This window comes from Aedes albopictus, chromosome 2 (genome assembly GCF_035046485.1).
Source record: "Aedes albopictus strain Foshan chromosome 2, AalbF5, whole genome shotgun sequence".
Classification (NCBI taxonomy): Eukaryota; Metazoa; Arthropoda; class Insecta; order Diptera; family Culicidae; genus Aedes; species Aedes albopictus.
The window spans coordinates 282,931,567-282,942,466 of record NC_085137.1 but is presented as its reverse complement, the minus strand read 5'-3'; the positions used below and the strand labels follow the sequence as shown (position 1 = coordinate 282,942,466).

At 47.8% G+C, this 10,900-nt stretch overlaps 1 protein-coding gene across 1 annotated transcript; it reads right to left on the bottom strand.

Moving 5' to 3' along the window:
* Positions 1 to 2,512: 2,512 nt before the first annotated feature.
* Positions 2,513 to 7,999, bottom strand: LOC134286608 (uncharacterized). The gene has a single exon (XM_062848241.1). The coding sequence runs from the start codon at positions 7,997 to 7,999 to the stop codon at positions 2,513 to 2,515; it is 5,487 nt and encodes a 1,828-aa protein (XP_062704225.1).
* Between the last annotated feature and the right edge of the window lie 2,901 nt (positions 8,000 to 10,900).

Below are 10,900 nucleotides of genomic sequence, written 5' to 3'. Positions count from 1 at the left end.
GCTGTCATCCTTGTATGTATTGGTTCTCATCATCTTGTAGCGAAAAAATCATGCCCAGAGTTCGAACTTCTTGCCAAATCTTCAAATTCAAAGCAGATTTATCAATGAACCCAAGCTTTTTTCTTCCGAGGACACTTCCTTATGCCATGGTTAACAACATCTGTGCACATAACACATAATGGTTTTGACGATGTTCAAGCACTCGCCGTTTGGCTACGGCTACTTTTCTTCACTTTGGTTGCACTGCACTGTCACCTTCCCCAGCAGCAATTCTACACATATGCTGCTAATTGCACCCTTTGCAGGTTGAACTTTTCCACCACCGACACGACACTACCGCACGAGTTTTACGTCCCAAAGTGGGGGATTTCGGATCGCGTTTTAATAAAACTCGCGATTTGGGACGGACAACGGACTGGTCGACTGATATGCGCGACGGTCGTTTTACTACTGTTTATATTTACGTTTTTGGGTACACATTACACATACATACATTATTGTTCCTAGTGTATAACAGTTATGTTTCGGTGCACAGTGGGTGCGTGTATGGTAAAAAATGGTAAGTATTGGGTGAGTATATGTTTGTGTTTTACAGGTGATTTGTGTTTTTGTATGTTTAATGATTAATTAGGTCTAACAGGTAGGTATTTACAATATTTACAGTTGTCACAAATTTCATTTAAGTGACGTAGGACTAACAGTTCGACAAACAACAGGTAAGTATTAAACATCCCGGCCGCCAATGAAATTTGAATATTCTACGGTTGTCAATTTCTTGATTTTGCTTTGGCTGACCAAGCCATGTGGGAAATTACACTGTTGAAAATGCTTTGACATCCATGTGCACAACAGAACATGTGCTCGATGAACAAATTGAGATTTGAAATTATGAAAAGAAATCCACGTACTCCGGTGAGACTCGAACTCACGACTCCCAATTCGCTAGACGGGCGCTTCTATTCCTTCAAGCTACGGAGTCACTCGACTATCTCCGTCGCCAGCAGGCCTAGAACTGAACTCGATTCCACAATCGCACATGGTTATCTTCTTTTCACAATCCAAACCCCCTTCGGATGGGATTAGATGAACATCTAACACATTGTCTGTTGTGCACATGTATGTCAAAGCGGGAGAGGAAGTTATTTTTAATTGTCGAGAGCTTCGGGCACTGCCTTCCAATCACTTATTGGTATGGCAATTAGTGTGCAGTCGGACTCTTGACGGGTCGGTCCTCGGCCGACCGAATACATGAACATCTGACACATTGTCTGTCAGCAAAATCAAGAAATTGACATTTGTAAGGTGCTACGGTCACCCTTACCGTATTCGGTCGGCCGAGGACCGACCCGTCGAGAGTCCGACTGCACACTAATTGCCATACCAATAAGTGATTGGAAGGCAGTGCCCGAAGCTCTCGACAATTAAAAATAACTTCCTCTCCCGCTTTGACATACATGTGCACAACAGACAATGTGTTAGATGTTCATCTAATCCCATCCGAAGGGGGTTTGGATTGTGAAAAGAAGATAACCATGTGCGATTGTGGAATCGAGTTCAGTTCTAGGCCTGCTGGCGACGGAGATAGTCGAGTGACTCCGTAGCTTGAAGGAATAGAAGCGCCCGTCTAGCGAATTGGGAGTCGTGAGTTCGAGTCTCACCGGAGTACGTGGATTTCTTTTCATAATTTCAAATCTCAATTTGTTCATCGAGCACATGTTCTGTTGTGCACATGGATGTCAAAGCATTTTCAACATTCTACGGTTGCTCCGGCAGCCGATGGTGGACGTCGAGCCGGCCTTCTGATAATACTTGTAGTCGGGTTGACGTTAGTGGAAGCTGGATGGTCCTAGAAGGAAGAGCGGCTGAGTTTCTGGCTGGAAAGGGAACGACATGGTACTTGCCTAGGGCGAAGTCCAGTCCGTTGGGTCCAAGGACCCAAACGGAAGGCTTCGTTCCTCTTTACAGATGCTCCCGGAACACGCTCGATTCCCCCGAGCTTGGGCCAGGAGTCCTCTCGACTGACGGATTGCTGTAGGTTACTGGTGTTGGAAACGACGACACGTTGGCTAGATCGATTTACGCCGGTAGTGAACAAAGTTGGGATGATTCTGGAAGGGACGAACGGCTGAGTTTCTGGCTGGAAAGGGAACGACATGGTACTTGCCTAGGGCGAAGTCCAGTCCGTTGGGTCCAAGGACCCAAACGGAAGGCTTCGTTCCTCTTTACAGATGCTCCCGGAACACGCTCGATTCCCCCGAGCTTGGGCCAGGAGTCCTCTCGACTGACGGACTGCTGTAGCTTGCTTGTATTGGACACGAGGACACTTTAGCCGGATCGACCGGTGCCGGCAATGGACAAGGTTTTGGCGCTTGTTGGATGGATCTGGAAGCTGGGCGATTCTGGAAGGGATGAACGGCTGAATTTCTGGAAGGAAAGGGAACGAACTGGTACTTGCCTAGGGCGAAGTCCAGTCCGTTGGGTCCAAGGACCCAACGGAAGGCTTCGTTCCTCTTTACAGATGCTCCAGGAACACGCTCGATTCCCCCGAGCTTGGGCCAGGAGTCCCCTCGACTGGCGACACAGTGTTGTTTGCTTGAGTTGGGCACGACGATACGCTCGCCGGATCGATCTCCACCGGCAATAAACAAAGTTTCCCGATGGCTCGTTGAGTGATTCCGGAAGCTGTCTTGACGGTCGCTACCCGGACTAGGCCGTCCGCGCCAGGGTGAACGCTGAGAATACGGCCCAGTAACCATTTCTGTGGCGGGTATCGCTCATCCATCAGAGCGACAATGGAACCGACGACCAGATTGTCCATTTCCGAGGTCCACCGATACCGATTCTGAAGTGTTGACAAATACTCTCTGTGCCAGCGGTTCCAGAAGTGCTGCGTAAGTTGCTGAACACGTTGCCAGCGAGACAAACGGTTTTCCGGAACGTTCTGTAGATTCGGATCAGGGACTGCGTTCAGTGGCCGCCCAATCAGAAAGTGGCCGGGAGTAAGGACCATTTCATCAGATGGACTGACCGGCAACGGTGTTATTGGACGCGAATTCAGTTGGGCCTCAATCTGGATCAGCGCGGTTTGTAGCTCTGTTTCGGTCAGGTGAGCATTTCCAAGAATTCGGCGCAGCAGTTGCTTCACGGACTTGACGCAGGCTTCCCAAATGCCGCCGAATGTCGGCGAACGTGGCGGAATGAAATGGAAGTGACTTCTATCATCCGCGCATGCCTTTGCTACCGCCTCCTGATGCTGCTGCGAGTCAAAAAGTGTTCGAAGCTCTTTCAGCTCCCTGTGTGCTCCAACGAAGTTGGTCCCGTTGTCACAGTAGATATGAGCGGGAATTCCTCTCCGTCCGCTGAATCGCCGAAGACTGGCTATAAACGCTTCGCTCGTCAGATCTGTGACCAGATCTAGGTGGACTGCCTTGGTTGCCAGACAGACGTACACGACGATGTACGCTTTGATGAATGGGTTACGAGTGTTCCGTAGTGTAGTGCGAACGTAGATTGGGCCAGCGAGATCTACTCCAATATTCTCGAATGGGTGCGCCTGGTTAACCCGAACGCGGGGTAAATTTCCCATCAACTGCTCCAGGTTCCTCGGTTTCGTTCTTGCGCAGGTCATGCAATGGTTGACGATGCTGCGCACTAGATTCCGGCCGCCAAGAGGCCAGTATCGCTGACGTAGTGTCGAAAGTAGCAAGCTAGGACCGGCGTGAAGTGTCTTGACGTGTTCTCTTCTGGCGATCATCTCAGTCAAGCGATGCTTATTCGGCAAAACGATGGGGTGCTTCTCGTCAACCGGTATGCTAGCATTGTGGAGCCGGCCGCCAACTCGAATTATACCATCCACGATCTCCGGGTTGAGAAAACGAAGTTTCGACCGGTGACTGACTGGTCGACCAGAGCTGAGCAGACGGTATTCTTCCTTGAAGTGTTGCCGTTGAACTCGACGGAGAAGGTCGAGAAGAGTGCGGTCGATTTCTTGTGGAGAGAGTGGTCCAGTCACTAAAGGGTGATTGTGTTTGCGGCGCACACAGTTCTCACAGAACCGACGGAGAAGAGAGCCGATGCGGAGTAGATGTCGCAGACTGGAGTATCGGAAGATCAGATCTTCGTGAACTTCTTCGATTGCCGGTAGGGCAACCACTCGTCTTCTTTCGTCGTCGATGTTCGCCTTGGGAACATATTTCGCTGGCCATTGATGTTGGTTGGAATTCAGCCACTGTGGTCCATGCCACCACAGTTCACTTTCTGTGAGCTCATCGAGGTCCATTCCTCGCGAGATAAGGTTTGCTGGATTGTCTTGAGACGGTACGTGATTCCAGGTCGCTTGACTGGTCAGCTCTTGAATTTCGGCCACTCTGTTGGCAACGAAAGGAGCCCACGTGAGCGGGAGTCCGGAGATCCAGTTCAGGACGATTGTCGAATCCGTCCAAAGAACGATTTGAGCGTCATAGCGAAAATTTTCCAGCACTTGGCCCAGTAGCTTCGATAGGAGGAGAGCTGCACACAGCTCTAAGCGAGGGATGGTCTTAATGTTGATTGGCGCGACTTTGGATTTTGCAACGAGTAGGCGAACTGTGTGGTGTTCCTGGCCGTTGGTCGAACGGATATACACGCATGCTCCGTACCCCAGCTGTGAAGCATCGCTGAACCCATGAAGCTCCAGCCGTCGATAGTTGGGACGAAGAACGTGTCGTGGGATTCGGAGTAAATCGAAACCGGAAAGTTTCTGCTTGAATTCTTCCCAGTCGCGTGCGAACCCGTCTGGTACGGGTGAATCCCAATCGAGTTGTAGTCTCCAAAGGGTTTGGAGCTTCATCTTCGCTTTCGCAATCGTCGGGCATGCAAATCCTAGCGGGTCGAACAGACTGCTGATCTGCGACGCCAGTGCTCGTTTGCTTAACACCGGGAATTCAGCCCAGTGCGGTGGCTTGAATAGTAGGAAGTCGGTTGACGGTTCCCATCGCAGACCAAGTGTGGTTACAGAAGCGTCGTGGTCCAGATCTCGGAGTGTGCTAGTCTCTCGGAGCTCCGGCGGGATGGTGTCGAGAACGGCTTGACTGTTTGACGACCATTGACGGAGAGTAATACCTGCTGAAGCGAGCATTGTGATGAGCTGTTCACAGGCCACGGCGAGAGAGCTTTCGTCATCCGAACCAGAAAGGAGATTGTCGACGTAGAAGTCATCACGGAGGAATGGAGCGGCCAGTGGAAATTGTGCTTCTTCATCGTCTGCAAGCTTCTGGAGCACCCTGGTCGATAGGAACGGTGCGCTGTTGGTACCGTATGTGACGGTGCACAGCTGGAACGTCTTCAATGGAGAATCGGGATCATCGCGCCATACGATTCGCTGCAACGGCTGGTCCGATGGGTGAACCAGGATTTGCCGGAACATCTTCTCGATGTCGGCAGAGACAACGAACTGGTGGAACCTGAAGCGCATGATGATCTTGACCAGGGAGTCCTGAATGGTAGGACCAGGAAGTAGAAGGTCATTCAACGAAAGCCCTGACTTTGAGCGGCACGAAGCGTCGAAAACGGTACGGAGCTTGGTTGTGGAACTGTCAAGCTTCATGACGGCATGGTGCGGCAGGAAGTATTGTGGCTGGTCATCCGCTTCATCAGGGCCGATCTCCCGCATATGATGAAGCCGCACGTACTCTTCGATAAACTGGTGGTACATTCGCTTCTTCTCTGGGTTTGCCTCCAACGACCGTTCAAGGGAATAGAAACGACGGGTTGCGTTGTACCGGTTGTCCTTCAGCTGCATGAGGAGTTCTTCACGCTTGGGTAGCTTCACGACGTAGCGACCTTCTGTGTTTCTCGTGGTATTCTGGGCGAAGTGTTCCTCGCAGAACCGTTCGGACGGAGACCAGCCTCGGTTGTCTTGGACTTCTTCGAGCTGCCAAAAACGGTTGACCAGCTCCTCGATGATACACGGATTGCTGAATCTACAGTAGCGAGGATTCGCGTGATCGTGACCATCCAATAGGCATTCTCCGGATATGACCCATCCGAACTCCGTATTCTGCAGCAGCGGAAGTTGATCCCCGAGATTTATTCGTCCGTAACGAAGAATTTGGAAGAAATGTGCGGCGCCCAGAATAATATCGATGTTGCCGGATACCGCGAAGGTGGGGTCAGCGAGATCGATGTGTGGAGGGATTGACCAGTGACAAGTATCCACCGTGGATTGTGGCAGCTTTACAGTTATAGACGGGAGCACCAACATGGCACTGTTCAGCGAGAACGGCGCAACTCGAGACATCAGCGTTACGGTGGTTTGATATTCGACAGAGGCGGACGTGTTCCCTATTCCACTAATGGCGATTGCTTGCGGTAGACGGGTACGAGGAAGCTGCAGTCGTTCGCAAAGTGCTCCAGAAATGAAATTGCGTTGAGACGCACAGTCCAACAAACAACGTGCAACCTTGATACGGCCCCTACCATCTCGGATGTTCACGAGCGCGGTAGGCAAGAAAACGGTTTCCGGACACACCTCCTTGGAATGTGTGACGAGAGCATATTGAGGCGTGCCGGAAGCGCTCTGAACATTAGCTTGATTGGCGGTACTGGTAGAGGGGAGTTGCTGTTGGATGGAAGCAAGCGAAGCGGACTGAGTTTGCGAAGACGACTGAGGGGGCACTTGGGAACCTTGCTGTGCATATCCGGAGGTTTGACCACCAGAAGAGGATTGTGCATCAACAGTAGTGTGAAGCAGTGTGTGATGCTTCTTGGAACACACCCGGCATCGCTGGCCGGAGCAATTCCGGGCAAAGTGGGAACTTGATCGCAAGCAATTCATGCAGAGGTGTTTCTGTCTTACCAAATCTGTTCGCTGACTCACGTTGAGTTTCCGGAAGTCCGGACAGTGGTAGAGGTAGTGATCCTGGCCGCACTTCTCGCACGGCGGAGTCGGTTTCCCGACGGTGGAAGCTGAAGCGGATGAACTGCTAGACGATGCTGTTGATGCTGCCGCAGGGAATGCAACAGGCTTCGACGTCTTGGACTTGAAGCGGGGCGGGGGCGGTGGTGGTGGCGTGGCTGGGGAAACTGCGATCAACACTCGAGCGTAGTTTTGCAAGAAGTTGACCATTTTGACGTACGAAGGCATGGTGGTTGTTTCTTCTCCGGTGGAATCGTCGGTTTTATTAGTGATTCCACCCAGGACGGAGGCGATGTTCTCTGAATCGAGCTTGGTGCAATAGCTCTCCCACTCCCGATGCGTGTGTTGATCGAGACGGATGGATAGTTGATAAACCAACAGAGAACTCCATTTGTCTGCCGGTTCACCCAAGCTCTTCAGCACCGAAAGTTGCTGCTCAAATCGGTCCACGAGTGCTAGCAGCTCCTCTGCGGATTCGCGTTTCATCGCCGGGGTATCGAAGAGGGTCTTTATGTGGCATTTGACCAACTGCCGCTTGTTCTCGAAGCGAAGCCGGAGAGTTCTCCAAGCATCCTTATATCCCTGCTCGCTTATCTTGATCGGATCCAAAATACGAGCCGCTTCCCCCTGCACGACTCCCTTCAGGTACTGCAATTTCTCTACGGCACTAATATCAGTCCGGCTGCCGATCGCTGACTCGAAGGAATCCCGAAAAACGCACCAGTCTTCGAGTTTTCCGCTGAACTTCGGCAGATTTAGCTCCGGTAGCTTAACTCGCAAAGACTGACCTGACGGAGCCTGTTTGCTAGCAGAGGAAGTAGAAGATTTGGACAACTTACTCAGACAGAAGGCAGAGAGCGCGTAGTATTTTCCGTCCACCTTCATCCGCTCTTGCTTCAGGTCGATAGGGTGATCTTCGGTTGACAGCATCTCCAGCTGCACCGCGATTTCGTGGTACTGGTCGTACAGCTTCTCCAACCGCTTCGCCCACGCCTCCACTAGCCCAACTTGCTTCGGTTCTGCTTCATACTCCTTGACGTATCGCTCCAACAATGCCAGCGAATCGATGATGTTCGATTTCTTCTTCTGCAGTTCTTCGGCCATTTTTCACTTTGTAGCGTCACAACCGGTTATTATTTCACTTGATTGTTCACGTTCGTATCAAATTTTCAATTTTCAATTAAATCGCAACAAACTTTTCACTCAACAATTTTGCCGCACAAAACTTCCGTTCTTGCACACCGCGCCTTGTTGCATATGCAAGTGGCTTTCCAAAACAAAAAAAAAACGATCGTGACGACGATCGCACAGCTGATTGTAGGCTGAGTCACACACACTTGTTCGCACTAAACACCTTTCAATGGGCGGGTTTGTTTACAGGTGTTGTTTGTTGCGATTCAATCACTACTGTATTCACTTTAGTACAAGATGGAACTAATCTTTCCCGGGGACGCTACAATACTTTCCGCGCACTATTTGGCCATTTGCAAATCACACATCACTTGGCAGTTTCTGTTCACCAGGATCCGGCTCGAAGGACCATAAATTTGTTCAAGCACTCGCCGTTTGGCTACGGCTACTTTTCTTCACTTTGGTTGCACTGCACTGTCACCTTCCCCAGCAGCAATTCTACACATATGCTGCTAATTGCACCCTTTGCAGGTTGAACTTTTCCACCACCGACACGACACTACCGCACGAGTTTTACGTCCCAAAGTGGGGGATTTCGGATCGCGTTTTAATAAAACTCGCGATTTGGGACGGACAACGGACTGGTCGACTGATATGCGCGACGGTCGTTTTACTACTGTTTATATTTACGTTTTTGGGTACACATTACACATACATACATTATTGTTCCTAGTGTATAGAGATAAGTGACATTTCAACACACGAACACTAGCGCAAATTTTTCCTCACACAAAAGTGCACGCCGATTGAAAGGCTATTCAGATTGCATATGCAAATATTACCCAATCGAATTGGGTAAAACGGGTAAATAATGATAAAACTAACGTCCGGGGCAAGAGTGCAAATATTTTCCTCGCAGTTTCACAACTACATCCACAAAAAAGGCACGCATACATTTGAACGTGATTACCTCTATAACAGTTATGTTTCGGTGCACAGTGGGTGCGTGTATGGTAAAAAATGGTAAGTATTGGGTGAGTATATGTTTGTGTTTTACAGGTGATTTGTGTTTTTGTATGTTTAATGATTAATTAGGTCTAACAGGTAGGTATTTACAATATTTACAGTTGTCACAAATTTCATTTAAGTGACGTAGGACTAACAGTTCGACAAACAACAGGTAAGTATTAAACAGACGATATTTACATTTTTCGCGACTGTCGTACCTGACCACGCTAAATTTTCAACGTGTTTGTGCAAGATTTTTTTCCTCCTCTTGTCTTCAATCTGAAATAACTTTTCATTCGTTGCAAGAAAATCGATGAAATTTTCACCATTTAAAGAGAATTAGGCTCAGTGTACCAGTTATGGCTATAGTACCTCAAATTCGCCATAGTTGATTTTCAACCTTTAAAGATACAAAGCAACAAGAACAAAATCGTGAACAACAGATCACGATCACAAAAGATGATTGCAATCATTCAAACTTCACAATTTGCTCAAATTATGGTAGAAATAAATCATTTTCCTTAACTTTTCTGCCTCCTTGCACCCTATTTCGCCATAGTGTACCAGTTATGGCAAATCCCATAAGGAATGCATGTAAATAGTGCGAAATGGAACCCAAATTGACAAATGTGTCCATAACTGGTACAGGGTTCATTGGCACACGCCGTAATAAATACTAAGAGTAGTTTTGACTCCGTTTTTATATTTTTCCTGTAAAGTATGAAAACTAATCAATCATTTGACTTATTGTTTACATTCGTCGGTCTTCTTCTTATTTTTGTAGAAATAGTTTTTCTTAGGTGGTGCGATAACTGGTACAGACACCCTAGTGTATGATCAGAGTGCTGCAAAAGAATGATGATTATGTTCATTGAGAGCGCCACTAGAAAATGTGACATGATTCCGGATTCTAAGTGAACATAGCTTTACTCTCAGTAAAGGCGATAGTATTCACATGCATATCAGCATCAACATTTCAAAAGGACGTAACTGATCTTCAACACAATACCTTCTCCCATATTTAGCTTAGATCGTATCTCATCTTTCCCAGGACACCAACTTCCACTATAGGAAAAAATGGCATTTTCTCCGTCCAGTAGTGGTTGAACATTGGGCCGGAGAGATAAAGTTTTGGTTTCGGCAAGCAGTTTCGCCTTTTTGAAATGTTAGCGCCGATATTAAGAGCGTATACTCTCTACACAGCAAATCTGCTTTAAAAACAATAGCCAAATATGGGCAACCATAAATTAAACAAGAAGAAATATGTCTGTGTGCCAAACGGCTTAAGTTAAAAGGATAGAAAACCCAAAAATTAAAAGGCTAAAAGACAAAAAAGTCTAAACAAATAATCAAACATAATATGCTGCATGAAAATTCTCTTTTTTTTTTTAAATATGTAGGTAAGACCTTTTGTCCCTACTCCCCAAAATCCTTGCGAAATCTAAGGATTTCCGAGTGAACGAACTTCGTTTGCCAAATGACGGTTTCACTTCCTTTGATGAGAAATTTCTGAAATGCTTATTCAGCACACACTTCCTGGTTGAACCTGATGTCTTTTCTTGTAGTTATGATTCTCTAGCTTCAACGTGGAGTATTGTAACTATAGAATCGATAGAGTGGGCACTAAATAGCTTTGCTGCTTTCTTCTGGGACAGATGGGATTTCTCCTATTTTGCTTTAGAAAGGATTTAATTATTTCAAACATGTCATGAAAAAAAATCTTGTTTGCAGATTTTCTACACTGCTACAGGGTATACTCCCGAATCTTGGTTGGATATTACTATGAAGTTTATTCCGAATGTGAGTAGTGCTTCGTATTAAGAAGCAAAAAGTTTCAGACCAATCAGTTTGACCTCTTTGCTCCTC